Source organism: Lonchura striata, chromosome 1 (assembly GCF_050655825.1).
Source record: "Lonchura striata isolate lonStrDom1 chromosome 1, ASM5065582v1, whole genome shotgun sequence".
NCBI classification, from domain to species: Eukaryota; Metazoa; Chordata; class Aves; order Passeriformes; family Estrildidae; genus Lonchura; species Lonchura striata.
The window spans coordinates 32,412,890-32,435,061 of record NC_140703.1 but is presented as its reverse complement, the minus strand read 5'-3'; the positions used below and the strand labels follow the sequence as shown (position 1 = coordinate 32,435,061).

General features: G+C 40.4%; 1 protein-coding gene across 9 annotated transcripts in view; it reads left to right on the top strand.

Moving 5' to 3' along the window:
• Positions 1-21,913, top strand: part of TSPAN9 (tetraspanin 9) — a 168,867-nt gene extending 146,954 nt beyond the window's left edge. For all 9 annotated transcript variants that reach the window (XM_085573388.1, XM_021549170.4, XM_085573431.1 and 6 more), the window contains 6 exons: positions 12,562-12,753; positions 14,333-14,407; positions 15,884-15,985; positions 16,568-16,699; positions 16,820-16,903; positions 17,854-21,913. In XM_085573388.1, the coding sequence (XP_085429514.1) occupies positions 12,562-12,753; positions 14,333-14,407; positions 15,884-15,985; positions 16,568-16,699; positions 16,820-16,903; positions 17,854-17,925 (657 nt within the window). In that variant the 3' untranslated portion in view covers positions 17,926-21,913. The remainder of the gene's footprint in view (positions 1-12,561; positions 12,754-14,332; positions 14,408-15,883; positions 15,986-16,567; positions 16,700-16,819; positions 16,904-17,853) is intronic.
• Positions 21,914-22,172: the final 259 nt, after the last annotated feature.

The window sequence follows — 22,172 nt, the reverse complement described above, 5'->3', positions numbered from 1 at the left end:
TGGTAGTATTTTTGTGAACCTTATCCAGCCCCAAAAATGAGAACATATGGTCTGAAGAGAACCTACAGATACTAAATTATTTTATGTGTTGCAGTGTAAATCAAGATCTGTAACACATAAAATAATTTGGTTACTGAAGGTTCTCTTCAGACCATATGTTCTCATTTTTGGGGCTGGATAAGGTTCATTTAAGATACTTCTTAGATATTTTTGAAAATGTAAATTTTTGCTAGGTTCCAGCATTTTCCTGTACATTTATATTGTTTGCTTTTGTCTTTGGGAAGACAAAAGTGGAAAGTGCAACTGGACTCCACTGGGAAGCAATTTTCTCTGCTTCACATCAGGTTGAGTTAGATTGTTAAAGGCACGGACAATATAGAATGTCTGCCACCTGAAATATTTCATCCACTGGTCATATTAGCAGATTGAACATGTGGTAGGGAAAAGACAACCTAAACTAAAGATAAGCCTGTGACTCCTTGTGCTCTTCCCTGGACATCAAGGACATCAGGTGTCCTTGTCATATGTTCTGCTTGCTGAACCCCCTCCAGGCAGTGTATGAAGTTATTTTGCTAGTTGTGAATCCTTAGGGCCTTAGATTTTTCTTTGCTAACTCAATTCCTCCTCAGTCTGGCTTCCTCCTCAGTGGAAAAAAGAGATACAGCTTATCTTCCACTTTGCATATGGCCTTGTTTGTCTTCCTTATTTGTTCTAGTTGCTTTCCCTCACCTTTTCTAGGATGTTTAGGTTTACCTCCTTCTAATTCTTTTGAAATCACAGCATCACAAATGGTGCTGTCTGTTCTGTTAGCAGCACCTGTCAGAAGACTAAATAAATAAACACCATGAATACTCATTTGTTTGGTACAATAATTACCAGAACTGTTTACATAGATACTTACAGATGGTTGCTAGATATCATTTTGTGCCAGTCTAATTCTCCAGCATTTCAGATACCAAGATAACATCACAGCTCCTATCTGGCAACAGTAGCTTCTTTCCTAACTCTTCTGATACCAAGACTGTTTCATCATGGTATATGAAAAAAACCCAAACATAATAGTGGTGAAGCAGCCCCATCTCTTTCTCACCCTGATAGTAGCTGGACCATGGAAGTTAATCAACGCAGGGCAGGATCAGACCTGACCTCAGTACTCCTTTTACTAAACCATTGCAGCATCTGTTTCTCCGCAGGTTCCTACTTCTTCTAGTGAGTTTGGCATGAACATACTGTTAAAATATTCTAGATATGAATTGGAACATTTCCTAATTTTTCCTTGCTTCCACAATAAGTATTCCTCAGTGTTCTTCCAGACAAGTCAGCAAAAGCTTTTAAAATATGTTTTCTTGGAAGTGATGCACGACTCAAAGACAGTTTGCATCATGCATCTGTATTTTAGTGGTCTAATGCCACTGCCCCATGTTTGTTTTGGGATATCAAAGACATTTGTTAAATCTGTAGCTGGCTGAATTTTCTTACTGAATATTCATGTTTCTTCTTGAGCCAGTGTGATTGCCTGTTCTTCATTTCCCTAAGGCAACTCTCTGGATGTGAGGGAAAAGTGAGATTCAGTTAACTGACAAGTCATCTGCCTACTGTGATGCTTTTCACTCTTCTCACTGTAGCACATAGCTGCTCTCCTACCCCTTTTTATTTGTCTGATCTGGCCCCTTTATAATGTCAACCCTTGTTAGTCTCTCTGAAGAGAATTAGGCTCAGCCTTGTAGTATTTCCAGCAACCTGCAGGTGAAAAGTTTCACTTGCCTGAGGATTCTTACATCTTGGAAAGTAATGAGAGAGAGATGATTCAGGCAATGGATGGATAACACATAAAATACTTTTAATTGAAGACCTCTTGACAGAGTATTTAACGATAAGTAGGAGGTGTTCCCAGTCCACTGGGAGATGTTATTTTCCAAATAGTAGCTTCAAAATAGGACCTATTAATAGAAACAGATAGGATAACTTTAAATATTTCCAAAGAAATAGTAAATCTGCACTGAATTAGTTTGAATACAATTTTTCTCTGGTTGATCTAACAGACTTACTGATTTTTTTTTTCTTAATGAATGCTGAGCAAAACTGTTCATCTTATATTATCACTGCTATTTCCCTATTTGTTTATTTATTATTGCTGTTTATTATCATTGCTATTACAAAATTCAGTTTCACTTTGAGAAGAGCAGACAGTGCAGAGAGCAAAGAACTTGTTTGCCTGCCTTCACTCCTGTTGTTTGAGTATTGCAGTGCTTGTTCTACTGACAGCTTAAGCAATACAAGGTTATTAGGAACTGGAAGCCATGCTACAGTCTGATGAAATAAGTAAAATTGGAAGTCAGTTTTACTCCCTTGTCAGTTGCCAGATGTTTTGAATTAAAGACGGGAATGAATCCCTCAGAGTTTTGTGCTGTTTTAGCATGCAAATTGACCAAGAGTAAAATGCTTTTAGTCCAACAATTATCAGGCTTACTTCACACATTCACACTGAACTGGTTTACAGATAACTCCTGAAGATAGATTTCTTCACACTGATCCCTTGCATCTTTTCTCAGATGCACCTGCATCAGCTGAAAGAGAAGTGGATTTGCAGAATAAAGTGTAAGCCCTTTTTGAGCAGATGGAGAATGAAGTGTTTGAGATGCACAGTGGTTTTGGTTGTGGCTTGTAGTACATCTTCAAGGGAGTATGTTAAGTCACAGTAACTTCTTTGGGACTGGAGAGATCCTCAGTCCTGTTACACAAATTTGGATGAGGATTGCTGACTGTTGCCTCACCACAAATCCTTCAAAAATCTGATTTTTTTCGGAGGGGGTGGGGGGCAGTTTCCTGCTGTTTTCATTTGGTATTAAGAGATATAGTAGAATTAAGCAGCTGTGGTTAAAATAAACAAAGCGGATAAAGCGGCTTCAGGAGAATTGGCTCAGGAAAAAGGAGACAGATTAACAACATGTGACCAGCAGAGGTGCCTAGATTCCATAGAGTTATGCCAGTGGGTGCTAAGCATTGCAAATGTGTATTTGATGGATTGACCAGAATCTGACTGAGCTCCTTGCTGGGCAGAAAGTGTCCATGAATAAGTAGTAGGGGCTTCCATCTCAGAAGAATGTACTGCAGGTGCATGCCCCCTGCATTTGTGCAAATACAGAACAAATGAATTTAGCATATAGTTTTAAACAGCCACATAGTTCTGTTTTAAGAAGGCTTTAATGGAGTTGCTCAAAACCTAGAGCACTGAGGGAACTGAACTGATGACAATTACATTTGTTTTTCTCTCTACTCTCAATGGAATAAAATATGATTTCCTGTCTTCTCTGATGCATTTCCCATGGGGCATTCATATACTAGAATTTGGACTGTTTGTTACTCTGAAAACTGTCTTGGTAAAAGTGTCTCTTCCTGTTGACACTGTGAAAATTGTTGAAAAGTTTCCTTCTAGCTTTCAGAGCCTTGAGTGCTGGTGAATCAAGTGGTTTTGGAAAGAGGTTTGAATAATGAGGCAAACCAAATTTATAATCCAAATCATGGTTGCTGACATGTACAAATCTTGTACTTTGTTATGATTATTGAGGGATTAGTAATTGCAGTTAAGTATTCTTCAAATTTTTCTAAGAACTGGTGAACAAAATTCAGCTTTCTCTCTGTTCGGCAGGATTAATGGCATGAAATACCAACACACATTTGTTTCTGTGCTCAGACTCAGATCTGAATGTTTCTGTGGAGCAATGAATTCAGGAGACCTCTCGTCTAGCTTGTTTTCAGATTAGATTTTCATTTCAAGCAAAATGACATGGAAATAAATAGGAAAATAAAATAAATAAAGGGATTTTAAAATAATTGTAGATTTCCATGTTGTAATTAATGTTATTACATAGGGAAAAGCCCTAAAGTTATATGTCCTGTCAAGCCACTTCAAAAAGTGGTGCATTAAGAGACAGCATTGTAATTTGCTGCCTGTTTTTAGTGCAAAATATGTAGATCGGGTCATTTGCAGGAATTAAAGAGAGACTGCATTTAATCCCCAAACTTTGCATTTCAGAAAGATATCTTTTCAGTTATGTGTGTTTAGGAATAGGGCTTAATGCTCCAAAGTGCTTTGTTAGGCTGATGAATTCTCATTCATTATGGTGAATTGCTTAGAGAATTTTTCAGCTCTTATCCCCATGCTTACTAATGAGAAAACAGTTTAATGTGAAGATTATGTATAATGCTTTGTTACTATATTTTAAATGAGCTATTATTGTCAGTCTGTTATCAGGGACAGTGTAACTGCACATGCTAATATGTGCATAAGGTTAGTGTTTCTGTAGGAACCACAAGTCCTTTTTGAGCACTATGAATTTTATAGCCTTTAAAAATTATACAGCCTTTATGAATTTTATGCTAAATATCCTTCCAGTCAAGTCTCCTCGGTGGAGTGACTGCATAATTTCTTTTTCTATATTAGTTATTCTCTGGATTTTATATATGTTGTCTTTGTCTTTTTGAACTCTCTTTCATCTTTGATGTTTTTCCATACAGCAAATGACTGGTTAGGGCCCTGGCAGCCCTTCTGATTTCAGGAGTTTTGGTATTTGATATATAATGTTTAATTTTTTTTTATAATACTAGTTTTGAAGTCCTGCCTCAATTCTCCTTCCTGCCCTCTGAGTTTAACTATCACTTAACTGTGTTGTACACATTTTAGTCCTTCTTCATACATCATTTCTGAATCCTCTTCAAATGTTCAGTCTTTTTTGCCTACTGCACTTTGGGCATTGTGACTTAGACACAAAAAGATGATAATGCTGACATTGGCAGAACTAAATCCTGACCTTTTACAGATGCAGGCAGAGAAGTTTTGTTGTTTTTTACTTTTTTGCCATTGTGCATGCCACTCAAAATAGCCGTGAAGTTCTGGGAGACCAACTGCAGTCCAAAATAATGCTGTGTTTGTTTTGACACTTTCCTTTTTTGCATCAGTTTTTCCCAAATAATTTTTCAGGAAGTCTGTATTTGGGAATCTCATTCTACAGGTTATGTTCCTTTAAATCAATCCTTTGTTTCCTTTCTATTCCTACATTTCTCTACACTTAGTTTTAAAAACATGTCACCTAGAAATTTCATTAATGAGGTGTTTATCCCCAAATTATTAATGGCAATCATTAGAAAATCAGGGCTGTGCTTGTCCTGGACTCAAGCTGTGAATAATTGAGTGAGTTTATTCCTTATCTGTTCAGGTGGACACTGAGTACTGGGAAGTGGAGGAAAAGGGTTGAGTATGTGTGCATAGTGGAGAATACACCGGGAATATTGCTATTAATCTATATCAGAGAGCTCATCTCCTAACAGAATAATGGAAGAGATAGGAAGGGACATGTTGAGATCATATCATCTGCTGTCCCTTGCTTGAGCAGAGTCAGTAAGAACAGAGATTGTTGAAACTCTCTAGTTTACAGACAGACTGTAGAGTGTCTAGTCAGGTTTGGAATCTCTCCACAGATGGAAGCTCCTCAGCCTCTCTGGAAATATTACTTCAGAGTTTGGTCCCCTTGCAGGTCTTGCATTGAATTTTGTGCCTTAATTTGTGGTCATCTTGTCCTGTCACTGAGCACTCCTAAGAGGGAAGCAGCTCTCTGTTCTTCAGTGCCTTTTATCAGGTATTTATACAGATAACAAGAACCCCCTGAGCCTCCTCTTCTTGAGGACAGTCACAGCCCTCTCAGCCTCTTAAGAGGCTTCCTTCCCCTACTGCTGTTCACCAATGTCTTGTACTGGAGAGCCCAGAACTGGACATGGCATTCCAGTTGTGCTGGATTCACTGGTGTTGAGCAGGGGGTAAGGAGACAGCACTCAAAAACACCAGACACATTCTTTCCAGTGCAGCCCTGGGTGCTGTAGGCCTTCTTTGCTTTGAGGTTGCATTGCTGCATTCTGATCAGCTTGTTGTCCCCTGGAGAGCTGCTTCCCAGCTTCTCAACCCTTGGGATGTCCTGGTGCACAAGGTCATTCCTCCCCAGGTGCTGGACTCTGCATTCCACCTTGTTGAACTTCCTCAGATGTCCTCTCTGCCTGATTCTTCATCCAGTCCAGGTCTTTATGAGGGGCAGCTCTGCCATCTGCTGTGTCAACTACTTGAGTTTATCTGAAAACTTGCTGAGGGGACACTCTGTTCCACACTCCAGGTCATTAATAAAGAGGTTAAACAGCACTGGCCCAGTAGGCGAGGTCTGTAACCCCTGAGTGCATCTCAGCATGTCTATGTCCATCATCCTTTTGTTCCCCTTCCACCTTCTTGAAGTCTTCCCCCACTTCAGACATGTCAGGGCTTGTTCTGCAGTCTGATAAAGTGGGGGACAACAAAACAGCCTTTTACTGTTGTTTATATTTACATTTGAATTATTTATCCCATTAGCTCTTACTAAAGGATGTTCTGTCCGTTTCACGTCTGTGTTCAGCGAATCACAGAGCGGCAACATTTGTTAAATGTAAACAAAATGGCAACTCCCTGCCATAAAATGTACCAGCATTGGAGAGACACACACACACACACACGTGTGCTTATTCCCCAGCATGGCAAGAGAGCTCTCCCCATAGGGCTTCCACAGGAAAGAGATTTCATGTGTTCATTAGAAATGACATGGGTTTGTATTTTTCACAAATTAGGAAGAACGTGGTAGCTGAAGAAATTATAAAATCATAGAAATGTTGCTTGACAGGAATCTCTTCGAGTCATACCAAGTGGTGCTGCTGCTAGTGCTAACTCAGGTCAACCATGACTGCCTGTAGCAAAGCACAGAAAACCTCGGTGGCTGGAGATTTTGACACCTTTTTGGTAACTTCTTCCAGTGCTGTACTAATTTCTCAGTGAAAGTTTTTCCTAAACTGCAACCTAAAGTACCCGAGCTGCCCTTCAAATAAATAAGAAGTTGTAGCTGTCCTTGACAAACCAAGCAAACCCAGGTCTTAAAACTTCCTTTTACAGAACACATCATTTATTGAGGACTCCAGAGTGATTAGGGAAGAGCATCCAGGCCAAAGCTTAAGGCTTCTGGGTGCATATTTACACATTTCAAAAACACAGACTGATAAAAGTGTCAGAATTTAATGCTCCTCAGGATAGCTCTCCCTCTGCTTGCCTCACTTGAGTTTGTCAGGACTGTCCCAGGAGTACTGCTTGAAGGAATGATTCTAGGACAATAATAAAGGCTTTCTCTGGCACATGGATGAAGGAAACTCAGCATTTGCACAAATTCCAGTTCTGAACCTTCTATTACACACAGGCTGTCAGTACAGCTGTGACAGAACTGAACTCAAAGAAGACATCAAAATGATTCCCTTGTCTTCCATCAATGCTCAGTTCACAGGAATGTTGTAGTGGAGTTTAAATCTGCCACATTGCTATGGCAGTAGCACTAAGTAGGTTTTGTTTATGTTCACCTATTTCCATACTGCAATTTTCTAGTGTATGGCTGAAGAACTTCTCATGTTTGGTGTCCTTGCAGTACTTTAGATCGTATTTAGAAGATGATCTTGCTTTGCAAGAGACTTCTGAGATTGTCAGCTGTTAAGTCCCAGTTTTGATTAATCCTGTGGATTATCTAGACAGTGCAGGAAAATTTATCTAATCTTACCTGAAAATCTCCTTTAAGCACCAGCACTTTCCAGAGGTGCTTTAACCACCCAAATCCAGAGTTGGCAATTGTCATCCAAAAGCTTAATTTGCAGAAAGCCTATCTCTGTTCTGGAGTGTGTTTTGAAGTGGTGGAAACCATATAGTTCTCATCCCTGCCTCCTTCCAGAACAGTTATTCTGATCTGTAATACACTAAGATACCATAAATGAAGGAGAGGGCAATATACTCAAAACCCGCCCCCCAAAACACACAGAAACCCCCAAACCCCAGGATCAGAGTGAGAAGACTTTGCTGCTTCATAAGGGCCACTGTCTTCCTTATCTCATCTGCACACTGACTGGTCTGAGATTCAGTTAGAGAAATGGTGGAAAATCTCTCCCTCTAGAAAAGAAGACCTGATACAGGTCACCTTTATTTTGTAGAACTTACCAAACAGAAGGGTAATATTACTGGAAGCTTTTCCAAAGTGTTGCAGACCCCAACAAAGGGGAGGGTTTTAAGAGCCACCTGGACACTGAAAAACCTTTCTGTGCTAAGCTTTGGTGGTACATTCAGCTTGTCCTCATGGCTTCTTCATGCTTGTCCTTTTGGTGCAGTCATCTTCCTGTTGACTTTTTGTTTCAACAGAAGTCTGTCAAAATCTAATTCAGAGTGTCTTTTTGTCACTGCAGTTGTCCTGAAATCAGTTCCCAGCTCTGACACTTTTTTTTTTGCAGTCATGCTGTCAGTATTTCCTTTTAACAAACCTCCTATGCTTTTTGCCATTTTATGGGACCATATATAAGCTGTAGCATGTATTTTTCTTTGTATCATTTTTGCTTCAGGCAAGATCTCCTGTTTTAACACAGCACAGAGAAAGGTGGGGAGCTTTCTGTTCACTGTAACTCAGCAACAGATGGCCATGGGCATGTTATTTGACGTGGAATATAAACGGAGGCACTTCTTTTTGTCCCTCGTGCTTGTCTCTCATTTGGTTTCTAAATGTTTCTGTTCTTTTCCAAGTATGTTAAGAGCTCTCCTGGTGTTTAAGCAGCACTAGAAGGTCTGATGTCAAGAACAAACTCCTTCTCTCACACACACATATTTGTGCAGCTTTTCCACCACACATTCTTTGCATGGGATGGAATAACTGCGAAAGTCAACCAGAATATGGCCTCATCCCTTTTCCTCTTGGTAGTGCCTTCCTTATCAGTTTCCTTTTTCTGATGCTGTTCAGTAATTTCAAGGGCAACTCTATCAATATTATTAAATTAATAAACATTACCAGAATGGCATTTCCTACCCCTTCTTTACCCCAACTTGTTCCCACTTGGTAGTTTTGCTGGATTCTGCACACATTATCTTACTCTGAGAAGCAAAAAATGTCATTATTTGCATACATGCTAAGAAACCACAAATGCTATTACCAGTGTCAAAAATTATCTAGCCCTTAATGATAATTGTGGACACAATGCTTGGGTCTTATAATCACCTGTGGCGTAATTAATCAATTTCCTTCTCAGTTGTGTGAAGCAAAATGTACTACAAATGCTGGCTAATATTCCCCCTGTTCCTGTTACTGGAAAGTACCGAGACACAGGCTGTTGGGTTTTCTGACTGACCTCTAGAGTTGTGAACATTTCATTCACATCCTGCCTAATAATTCCTCCCAGGCTAGATAATCCTATGCACAATCTCCTTTTGTACAATGTCAGTCTTGGCATATATCTGACCATCTGTGTTGTCCTTTCCTGGGACTTGTAAACTCTTCCCGTATCTTTTTTATGGTTAAGGCAGCTAAACCTGAGTATGGCGCTCTATTGTGAAAGTTTGTATTGTTGTATTAATTCACGTAATGCTTAAAAATGAGGAATAAAATAAATGAGCTCCTACCCTGTTCTGGTGATAGCACTTGTCAGGGAAAGGTTTGTTTTGAGTTTTCTTTCTCTCCAGTTTTATCTGGAGTTCTAATTTTCCTCAAAGCATTTGGGACTCTTAATGTTTCGTATAATGCTTTATGTTTTCTGGACATAGTGATGAAGACAGATGTTGAGGTAGTGAAGAGAATTCACTTCAACGGTGTGGGAGAACCTGTGAGGAACATTGGTGTTCCTTTTGCTTTTAAGCTCAAAATACGTGTACCATAGCTTGGATAAATTGCCCTATAAGTAAAAGTGACTGACTTTATGATAGTGTTCTGCAGTGACATAAACAGCAAGGGAAGGAGCGATTTGATGGTTGCCTAGAGGATGATGATTTCTAATCATGAAAGGGGAAGGAGCCAACACTTTTTGAGAAGAAAAATCCAGTGAAATTTATTACTCTGTTGAACCATTTCTCTGGGGAAGGAATGTCAGTGCCATCACTCTCACCCAATTAAATACCAAGCAGCATATATTATTTAATTATATGGTGAAAAAGGAATTAATGAGATGACTTGATATATTCTTGCTGCTTTCACACCCCAGGATTCATTTGTTCCTAATAGAAAGGGGTGGATCCTGTGAGAATAAAGTTGTCAGACCATTTTTGTAGTGTTCCCGTTGTATAAAAAATGAGACTGGTATAGAATAAAGTGTCAGTGAAAGGTATTTTATTGCTAGAATACTAGCTAGCTTTGGTTGGTATGGTTGTATGCAATTAAGTCCCATGTCAGTGGAATTATTTGGGATTTTTTAAAGAAGCATGGGTGAAAAAAGCATTTGTCATGGGACCTAAATTTTAAAGCATAAATTTTAGCTTCAGCAGTACTCCTATACAGTAGAATGGCAGAGAGGAAAACAGAGAAGAAAGCACAAAAATCGAGGAGCTGTGGCAAGGAGAAATATGAAATTTGTCTTAAATTTTTAGTGCTATTTAGTATGGGATGCCACCTTGTGGAAGTTTTTTAGTTTGTCACGTATTTTATCAAATCTCTGACTTTTTACTCTTCAGGCCCTAGAGAACCCCAATTGCATAGATCAGCCTTTAACAGCCACTCCATCACCTGATGTTTTATGTAATCTCAATTTTCAGTGTTACCCTTCCTTCCCTCATTTAAGCAATTAGGTGCTTCTAACTTTTTCTAAGTAAACATAAACATGAACCTTCTGAAGTAGTCTCCTACCTGCCTTTCTCTTCTAGACCAAATCTCTTACAAGGATTGTGCTGAAGGATTTTTTCGAACAGTATAGAGATGCTGGCTAGGGCTTCTTTCTTCTATCTCTTTTGCTGTGATCTCTTAATTGATGTTGGATTCTGAGGTGTCATTCTTTATGGGCTGAGCTTTTTATTAATCATATGTACTCCTTTTCATCTTCTACTTGTCCTTCCTCTGCAAGTCTTTTTCTCTTCTTGCTCTTGCCACCACCTTGTTTGTATGCAATGATCTATTGCTTTTGGCCTAATGATTCCAGAATTCACTGCCCTCCCTCAAAACACTTGAGCTAAGGCAGTGATTTCTGAACTTAATAGACTATGGAAGTCCAAGGTACACATTTGTGAATGACCTTTAATGTGTGAATTCAGGATCTGATGGAAAGTTACACTGAACAATTTTGGTCTTTGGTAGAAATTTCTTTGGAAACATTTACAATCTCATCCATGGGGTGTCATGAAGTCATTGATTAAAGTGCCATCAGCTAATGACAGTGGCAGCCCTGGCAGCTTAGAAATGCCATTTAATACCTTAAATGAATGTTGTGTGGTGGGAGCTGTTCCTGACCTCCTGAACCATTAAGCTCTCAGCCCCTGCCTGCAGTTCTCATCTAATGGTGGAAACAGCTGAACCACAGGGTGGATTCCTGAGAGAGCTCGAGGCACCAAAACTGCAGCAATTCAAGGACAGGGTAGATGAAATTTAAAGCAGGAGCATTAGGGTGGCTGATTCCATGAGCTGCAGACAGTTTAAACCTGTGGCCATGTCCACTGGGTCATGCAGCAGAATATGATCAGAAGGCTTCTGTTTTGCATCCTCCCACAGCTCTTTACTATTCCAAGTTCACACTGACCTTGCTGACTTACCATGAGAGGCAATGAGAAATCAATTCAAGCTTATTAAGTGGAGAGGACAAATTTGAGGGAAGAGATGGAAGTCCTCACATGCATGTGTGTATGTTTTGTACAGCAGTCTTTTCATAGGGGTAGCAGGTGTTCAACTTTCTCCTGCTACACACACTCCTGTTGTAGCTGTATCCAGTTCTGTCATAGGACACACATTTGTCCATACCTGGTGATGCAAAGCCACTCTGTGGAGTTACTGTGTGTTGAGTTTTGGAAGAGTGCTTCCCAGTCTCCTTACAAGAATCCTGAATGTTTCCTCTGTGTTACCCCATGCATTTGTTACTCTGCTTCCCTTGGGAATGCCTGGGAACATCTTGCATAAGGCTTGAGCTTCCTGTAGATAATGTATCTAGAAATCCGATTTTGGTGACATTTTGTGATCACTTGCTATCAACACTAAAGCTATGAGAACTCATAGTAAAACCCAACCTGGCTACTGTGACTGGGCATTTTATGACAAATATTTACTGAAATGATGCTTCTGTTTGTAAAGGTCTTCAGGTCTTCCTTGCCTCCCGTGGAATGAGGCAATATGGACCTGAATACTCTGAGACGTTGCAGATGACTGCACAAATAAGTGCAATGGCGCATTCTTTCAAATAATATTTTCTATTTTCATAGAGAAAAATTGCATTGGGTTGCTGTTGGTACATCAATGGGTAGCCCTGGTTTCTTGTGCTAAGTCTCTCAGAAGAGAATTCTGCCATCCAGTGGCTTTTAAATAGAATTATAAGTACAGGTGACATGACCAAGTCCAAGTAAGAACATTTCATTTCACTTTGTTTCAGAATCAAGTCACTGAGAGCATTTATGTCAGAACACTTACCTGGGAACTTGCTTGTGAAATTCTTCCTTTTCAGAGTTTTGGGGAAGGAGACAGTGACATTTCTGTTAACTGTGAAACCTTTCTTTTGTTTGTCTCTTTGCAGTTATGTGGCTGTGGTCTGCTGGGCGTGGGCATCTGGCTGTCAGTATCACAAGGGAACTTCGCCACATTTTCTCCCAGTTTTCCATCACTTTCAGCTGCCAACCTAGTCATTGCCATTGGCACAGTGATCATGGTGACCGGCTTCCTGGGCTGCCTCGGTGCTATCAAGGAAAACAAGTGCCTCCTGTTGAGCGTAAGACATCAATATTCCTTTTCACTAAGAACAGTGGTTGTTGCCTTGTTGTTATTTTATTTGAATGACCTGTGCAAAATAGTCTTGTGGCCCACTGTGACATTGCCCTTGGCTTTCAGTCTTCTGTAGGCTTGCAGTATGACATCCCACAGCTTTGGTCACAGTGATATCAATGGTGTATTAGCAAATGTGTCCTTGTTACTATGTGCCCTAATGTGTTAGGTAGCAAAGCAAATTGGTATCAGTTACTTATGAATGGTTAATCACGAACTGTAGGATCACCCTGGATAGATAGCCCTTCTGGAAATGTCTTTTGGAAGGACTGACTGAAAAAAATTTTAGGCACAGAGCTGCTCAAAGCCTCTCATGGTTATTTTCTACATTGTCCTTACCTAAGGCCTTTGTCAGAGGATGGTGGAAACTATCTGAGCCAAAGTTAAGAAGTCAAGGTCTCTGCCAGACCTTCTCAATAAAAAATAAATAGTCTGACCCTTGAAATTCCCTGACCAGCACTGAAGAGGTCGGGAACCCATCTGAGAAAACACAGTGTGGATCTTCTTGCATAAACCCAGGAGGTTTCATCGTTAGCTTCCATGACTAATGAAGGGAGGTTATATGGGGGAATGTATATCTCTCCCCTCCAGTATAAATATCCTCCTCCAAAAAAATGCTGGGGAGAGGAGAACCCCCCTACAAGGAGAGAGGTATTGTGGCAGGCAGAAGGTGGGAGGAGGGCTTTCCAATTCAGTCACAGTTTACAAATCCAGATGCTGTGACATTAAGGAGCATATTTTCCTTGTGCAAAACTCTCACTTTTATGATTCTGGGGAATAGCTGGGCAGAATTCTTTAAACCACCTCAGAGAATTAAGCTGGAGGCAAAATGTGTACCTACTTTTTTGCTATCTGATTGCTTGGTTTTGTGTACTGTACAGCTAGGAAAGCAAAGTGAATAGTATTGAAGTCCATGTGATCTATCCACACTAACTGCCACACTTGCTTAATTTTTTTAAAAAGATTTTATATTCTTGCAAGATCCTGCAAAAGTAATTTTATACTATCATGATTGTCATGTGTTTCCAATTGAAGAGTGCTCCATGCTGCTTCTTCCCTGGTGTCTGGGGGTCAGGTGCCATGCCTGTCTGGAGTCCACTAGGGCATAAAAGCATGAAAATAAATGCCTACTGTGCCTGAAATTAGTGAGAAACAACTAGAACTCACACTTGGGATGCCTCTGCAGGGAGAGATTTCAGATGCAGAGCTGGGAATAGAAGTGCTGAGTAATATGATGACTATTCCACAGTCACATGTGGTTCAAGCCCATCTGCTAGGGAATAATTTCTGAGGCATGTCACATTCATCTTTGCGCTGAGGGATTTGGCATCTGTCCTGTAGTCTGTGTGAAGGAAAGAGACTCCCAGGACTATGTGCTGTGACAGCAGCTAAAAGGAGCAAGACAAAAGCATGGCTGAAACCTCCAAACTGGTAGTAAGCCTATCGTCTTCACAGTTTCTAGCAGCTCCAGGTTTACTCTCTAGTTGGCAAGTGTGTATACACTGTTTCTTTTTTCTTTGTTCTAGTTTTTCATCGTTTTGCTGATAATTCTCCTGGCAGAGCTGATATTAGTCATTTTATTCTTCGTTTATATGGATAAGGTAAGCAAATATGCCATGTAGATTAATTATCTTTACTAGCATGTAAACCAGGTTTAGCTTTTTCTTTGATAAATGTATGTGGATTCTCCTGGACCTTCACCTAGGTGAAGGTTTAACCTTGAGATTTTGGCTATCTTTGTAAGCTGCTTCTGAAGATGCAGGAGGAAGTGATGAGGAGAGCAAGCAGGAGACAAATCCCTGAAATAAAAACCATGGTCCAGAGCCTCCCTTTTCATCTTGTCCTGAAATCTTTGATAGCCTTCAACATGTTTGATGTCTGCAAGAAGCCAATCATTGTGGAGTCATGGGTTGTGGAAGGTCCTGCTTAAAACCTTGTCACTTCTTAGGGCCAGCCCTTGGAACAGGACTGGAGCAGAGAGGCATGAAATATTCACGGGTTATTCCAAGTGCCACCAGTTGTCTCACTTGACTGGGCAGTCCCAGAGAGTTTGGCATGAGTGCAGAATGGATCAAGAGATAGTTTCTCATAAAGCCCCTCTGTAGGAATCTGCTATCTCATAGCAACTAAGTGAAGTAGGCACAACTGGTTGGCCCATCAGATACATAACACTGCAAAAGTGACTGGGGAACTGGAGACCTCTGCTAAACACAGGGCAGAACCTTACAGTATGAATATGCCAGACTTAGTCTAAAATCCCAGACCTTTATCTCTTCTCAGGTTGTCATTATGATGCCTGCTACTTCCAGGGAGCTGAGGTGAACTGCTGATTTTGATTGGGTTGTAAAAGAGGGATGAAACAGATCTTAAGAAATCATTGACCTTTATGCCACGACCATAATCCTTTCTCTTCTACCAGCTCACTACTGTCAGAGGCAAGGTACATTCCTATCAGCACCCAGCACTCTGGGCTCAGACTGAAATTAATACAAGAAATGGGACATCTCAGATATCCTGTTAAGCATTCCAACTTTGTCTTCTAAAGAAAGAAGAGCACATTTGGAAGTCATAAATCCTACAAGCTTGCTCCCACAAGGAGAAAAACAATAATGTCTTTTTTCAACTGATTTTGTACTGGCTATTCACTATGGCCTGCCTGAACCCATGCAAGGATAACACTCCTAAGGTTGGGAAGCTGGGACTCTGGTTTTGTGATATTAGCAAACTAAAGCAGGCCACAGGTTAAGGCAGGAGAGGCTGCTGTGGGGTATTGCCAACAGCTGCCTCTGGCAAGGTTACAGCAAGCTCAGCACATAGATGCTGTTCATGTTCAGTTAGTTTGAATCAGATGATGACTGTATGATGGACTTTTAGCAGAGGTCTCCTATCTCAAGAGAATTAACCCACTGTTCTGCAGCTGCTTAAAAGTCCCAATGATTTGTGAGAGTCCTGAAGCTTTTTATACATGTTAAATTTGTGGTGAGAGAAGGTAAAATTCTGTATGTGTGTCTGTACCATTTTGGTCCTTTCTTCTGAACAGCAGTGCATTGACTTCCTCTAATTTCTACATGATGCAGGTCAGTGAGAGTGCAAAGAAGGATTTGAAGGAAGGTATGAAGCTATACAACTCAGAAAATAATATTGGACTGAAAAATGCATGGAATATCATTCAAGCAGAGGTAACATATTTTCTCAATAGTAAAAAAGTAATGATTTGGTCATCAATACTGCTGCAGTGGCATCCATGCCTACTCTAAAAGACAGCTAATGCAGGCTTTGATTTCTGATTTTGCTGTCTTGAACATCCAGGGAATACTGTGAAACCCAAAAGTACTGTGAAACTCAGGATCAAAGTATACTCTGTAAGGTGAAAAATGCTCACCTGTCTGGGATTCTTTGTTGCTATCACAGGCATCGAGATGATTTGTAAGAGCAGAGGGGCAGCAAAACCTGCATAGATGGCACTGCAGCTCTGGCAAGATTTTGCTTTTAGCAGCTGTGGGCTTATTACCTTGTTTTGGTGTTTAGGCTCATGTCTCTGTGACAAGAAGATTTGGGTCTGAAACCATTTATTTTCTTTGGCTTTGTTTTTTCTTTGTGTTTTTCAGTATTTGCTTTAGGTGATCAGCAACCACAGAATACCTTAAAACTATGGTGGCCTTTTTGAAAATACAGAGTGGTTTAGTGGAAATAAAAGTTTGTGGTGGTGTGTGATTTACAAATTGTGCTAGTTAATTTATTAATCCTTTACTTCTGCACAGATGAAATGCTGTGGTGTGAATGACTATACGGATTGGTACCCAGTGCTGGGAGAAAACATTGTTCCAGACCGATGTTGTATGGAAAACTCCCAAGACTGTGGACGGAACTCTACTGAATCACTGTGGAAAACGGTAAGGCTCACTTTGCCCAGGTCGAGCCTTAGGTAGGGGTGGGAAGGAACAAAATAGTGGGAATGCACATGAAAGGAAATGTGACCTTGGGGTTTCAATTTTCATCTTTCATCATTTCAGGGATGTTATGAGAAAGTTATGAGCTGGTTTGATGACAATAAGCATGTCCTCGGTTCAATTGGGATGTGTGTCCTCATAATGCAGGTAACATTGGTCTGATGTTTTTCAATATGGCTTTTGATTTGCTGTCAGCATTCTTGAGTCTGCTGTGTAAAAAGTGATGCTCAACTGCTTTGAGTTGGAATATTATTTCAAAAATGTCTGATTTGTTTTATGAGTTCATTTATGGCCACGTGCTCAGAAAGGAAACAGGTCAGTAATCGGTCCTGCAAAGAAAACATGCTACACTGGGGTGTTCCTTGCCCATGTGCTTTGGAGTTCCCCTATGAAGCCATCTGTTACACTATCCTTTCAGGAACTGGCTGATTTTTAATTTTGAAAGCAAGTTCTAGAAATTACCAAAACTAGTCAAATCATGGCCACTGAACTGAGGAGGTTGATGTGTTTTAAAAAAACAAGCTCAGAAGTATCGTCATAATCTATGAAGGTTTTGGGGTTCTTGCTCTGGGGAAGTGGTCATGGCACCAAGCTTGCCAGAGTTCAAGCATTTGGACAATGCTCTCAGGCACACAGTGTGATTTTTGTTATCCTGTGCAAGGCCAGGAGTTGGACTCAATTATTCATGTGGGTCCCTACAGAATATTCTGATTCTATCACTGCCGTACTTTTGGGGGAGAATATCTGAATCTGATATTCAGATTGTTTCAGTCACAATTACCTGACTAAACAAGCACAGGTTGTTGGGTCAAAGGGAAGAGAGACTTGTATGTACTGATTCCAAAAAATTGTTGCACATATAACAAAGAACCCTGAAAACTTTTTTGCCTCCCTCTGTGCTCTAATACAACCCTGGACGTCACTATGTGCCTGAACAACATACAGTCAGATTTACTGCTCAGTGTTGAAGCAAATGGCTAGTGTAGAATGTAATGTAGAATGATTGTTCAAACTACAGCTGGGCCATGAACACAGGTCAGCAGTGCAATTTTGGCAACCTTCCTGTACTAAAGCCCTTATTGTTTGTTTTTCTTCAGATTCTTGGCATGGCCTTCTCCATGACACTATTTCAGCAGATTCACAGGACTGGCAAAAAATATGATGCCTAAAGCCTCAGAAACATTATCACATCAACCCTTCTGTCTCATCATAAAATGAACACAAAGAATGACTGCAAGGAGCATCACACCTAGCCCTGCTGAGGAAATCCGTCCCATTGACAGATCCACTTCGTTATTACTTGTCCAGTTATTATCACAACTTATTTGACTCTTTTTTTTCTTCTGTTTCACATTTGCCATTTATTTGCCAAAGAGGGGGGAAACTCCCCAAACAAATGGATTTTCTACATGAAATCATAGATCTGCTCTAAGAATGTTTCTTAACTTAAGAAAATGTTTTGCTCTACTAATCCATGCTATATGTGCAAAAATTATGTGTGTTTGACTTCAAGGGAGAATTCTTCCAAGTCTTCCATTAAGTTTTCAACCCTTACGTCTGATTTACTGGAAGACTCAGAAAAGCCACTTTTAACTGAGAGTCCTAGGAATTGGAGCTGCTTTGCTTTGCAGCTTCTTGTACCTTACGGTGTATACTTTTTTATTATGATAATGATGATTATTATTATGATGGATATAGCTTAGAATTTAGTTGCCTGAATTATAACTTCTTACTGTTTTTGGTTTTACACATCTATTGTACATTAATTTGGGAACCGCTGTGCGATCTCCAGAGGACATGTTTTGCAAAGTTGATGGTAGGTGCAGGCAGAGACATAACTTTTCTCAAGTCCATGGGGAGGCAGCACCTACCTTTATCAGGGCCTTGATGCCCTTACTGTAACAAAGGTATTTCCTTTAAAATCAGAAACCCTTTCCTCAGATGGAATGCAAAACCAGATTGGACCAGATGATGAGCTTCCTACTTCTGTGAGGCAAAGTTCCAATGCCTTTACTCACCCAAAGCAGTGCCTGGCTGCTTTATGTCATGCTACTTTGAAAGCTAAAAGCACTGACTAAGCAAGTTACTGCCAGCACAAAGGAGAGAGATTGCAGTCTGACCTACTGGCAGCAGACTTCACTGATGTTGTCTGTTTCTAAAAGTTTGCCCAAGGCATGGCAAGCTGCTGGATGTGAAGGAAGGGGATGGCAATTTGATGGCATCATTATCATGCCATGGCCTTTGTTGTAGGGATTTCCTCAGGCTAAAGACAGCTGTCTCCCTGAGCTAGAGAAGACAGTTTGATTATGAGTGACCAGATGATGCAGGAAAGGGGCAATTTCCAGAACAGCACTCAGAGATTATTTTTATTGGCACACCATCAGTAGAGAATTGTTTTTGCTGACAGATTGCCAAGTTCATCCACTGGGGTAGTTTACTCAATGCATATTTTTACCAACATTCCTGTTAGAAAACTTGAACATGTATTTCTCCATTTTGAATGCTTCTTCATTGCAAGGGGCCCCCACTTACCTGTTGTTACAGGTTTTTGCTGTTTTTTGAAGGAAGAAGGAAAGGCTCAGACCATGGAGGATGCTCTGATTAAACTTCAGTCAGGGCTTGACTCAGCCCTAAAAGAAGCACTGATTTTTGCATGGCGAGCTGTCAGAAGTGACCTTCAAAGGTTACCTCATCCAATGTCACTCTCAAAGAGGTATTGACACATAGGTGAGATGGGGTTCACTATGACATTATTGGGCTGAGTTTCAGAAACTGTTGAGGATGGAGCTTTTGTGCCTTTCAGAGCCATGCCATCACAAACTACTCCTCTGGTAAACAAGATTCTATTACTGTCCAGTCTGAATATTCATACTAAGCTCTACAAAGATGTAATTTTCATTGTATCATTCAGCCTATCTTTTTCCTTGTGGGCTGAAGTAGCTGTTGAGCCACTTTCTACCTGGGAGGTTTTAGTCCCCTATTTGTCTTCCTAGTAAGTCCTGCATGCATCTGTACATCTGGCAGCAATAGTGTTTTGTGTGGCCTACACGGCACTTTTTTGAGTTCCTATGAAATCAGTGTGACAGAAAGGAGTGTGAATGTGTGGGATAGAGATGAATTTAGGGGTTGCAGTGAAGAAAAAGGTTACTATTCTTAGACACAGCCCTTGCCCATATGAGCACAATGCCCAAATTTCACAGGGCTCTGGTTTCCCACTGGAGCAGAAAAGGCCATATGGGTTCAGCTATTTCACTTCTTAGATAGCCTTTGAAGGAGTCAGGGAAAAGCAGAGGGAAAGCACAGAAACTGAATCCAGTTTTACTTCCATTTCTAACTAAAATTGGGACCAGGAGCATCTGAGCCTCACTGGAGATGTCTGTTCCATGTTGAAGAAGGGGCTCTGATGCCCAGTATATCTGCTGCTACATGTAAGACTGTATCCAAAGTTGCTAAGATGTGTTCCCATTTTTGCAAGAAAAGACAGGATGGTTTTTGTCTGATGGCTCCACTGCATTCTCCCTTTGGGCAGAGGTGCTTAGCTTTCTCTAGATTTTCTGGTGCTCAAAAAGAGCCAGGTGCAGGGCCGAGTAGGAGCATCATCTCTGTCCTTTTGGGTCGCACAGTGGTACCTGCCGCATCTTACATTTTAATCTGCAGTCAGTTTTTGTACAAAAATGGTAAAATATATTAGTGAAAGTAATAAGGAAATAAAAGATGTTTATGAGTAACTCAGAGATGAAATGTGTAGTTGCAAACTCAGCTACTTTGCCTTCCATCCAAACTTATTTTTCTAGAATGCTTCATTCCATTTCACGATCTAGAAGCATAGATCCTGAAATCTTTTTTTAATGACTACTTTAGGTATTTTAAGCACAGTATTAAGTGAGATAGTTACATGAACTTCATGTATTCATCTCTATGAAGCCACCTACAGGAGAGGAGTCAAAAGCAGGACTGATTTGTGTTTCTAGCTGACTCTCTGATGTGGGAGGTGATGACAGACATCCTCAAAAAAGCAGAAAGGTAATACCACTTTCCAGGCAGTAAAAAACAGCTCTGGAAAGTGTGAGGTTGGAGCAGTCAGTTTGTCAGAGAAGGCACTAATTGTCCTGTAAACTGGTCAAAGGGAGCTTTGACTCATGTATGTATGCACTTTTTTTGCTTATGCTGGTGGGTGGCTGCCTGTGTGTTTTCCCCAAATGTCACTCTGATTATTTAACTATAAGTTTTTAGCATGTTTTTAAATAAAAACTGATACTGAGTAAAAGTATCTTTAATATACACAAATATTGATTTGTATAAATGCATACCTCCCTGTATCTCTAATTCATGAAAGCACAGTTCAGGTCTGTGAAAGTGCTGTTTCTCTGAGTGTTCCTTCAGACTGTAGCACACCTGCTGTCTTACTGTCCTTCATGCTCGGGAGCTGCCATAAAACTTAGGCAGAGACAAAACAGGAGAACTGCCCAAAGAAGCTCTGTTGGAAAGCTGATGAAGTGTGAATTAGCAGCGAATTCTGTCACTCCTGGTCATACCAAGGCTGTTTGTTACAGGAAGCCTAGGTGGAAGGCACTCAAAAAAAGTACCCATAGCTGAGTAGCCTGTGAAATGCTAAAAGACAATGACATAAATGTCTCTGAGATGACAGAAGATGCCTTGGATATGTCATGCTTTGAATTCCTGGACTATGACTACGTTAAGCCAACTCTCCTATCCTGTGTCCACGCACTCCATTTCTATGCATGAAATACAAACTCACACACAGGGAGGGTGCAAGCACAGAAGGCAGCCAGACTGATCCTCGTGGTCTTTCCTGGATGACATATCGGTCAGGCATAGAAAAGGCAAGGTGGAAAAGGATGTTTTCCCAGCAGATGGTTCTTGGGAGCAGCATGGAATAGACCATACATAATTCTGATGTAACTTCTTTCCATAAGTTGAGCAGCTTCATCCTGTAGCTGGCATGGGGAAACCTGGAGATGTTTGCTTCTGGGCTAGCCATCTGCTGTGCAGTAGAGAGTAGACACTAAGAAACAACATGCCATTCCCACCGGGTGATGTTTGCACCAGTGTTTCTTCTATGCAATACCTACTTTCGCCTTTATATAAAAGATTTTTACTAGGATGATATAAAAATAAAGGATTTTTTAAAAGGTGTCTCTTTCAGCTCATTTGTCTCCTAACTCCACCACCAAAATTGAAAAAGGACAAAAAAAAAAAAAAAAAAAAAAAAAATTCCAAAAGGTGACTCACAGAATCTTTGTGAAAAGATTCCTCTCCCCTCCACACCACCTTCCCCAGTACTCTCTCATCCTTCAAAACAGTATTAAAACAGAAAAAGGTGTGAAAAATCCCCAAATAATGGAAATATGGTTTTAGGAGCCTGACATAGGATAGAGATTGCAAGGGTCACAGA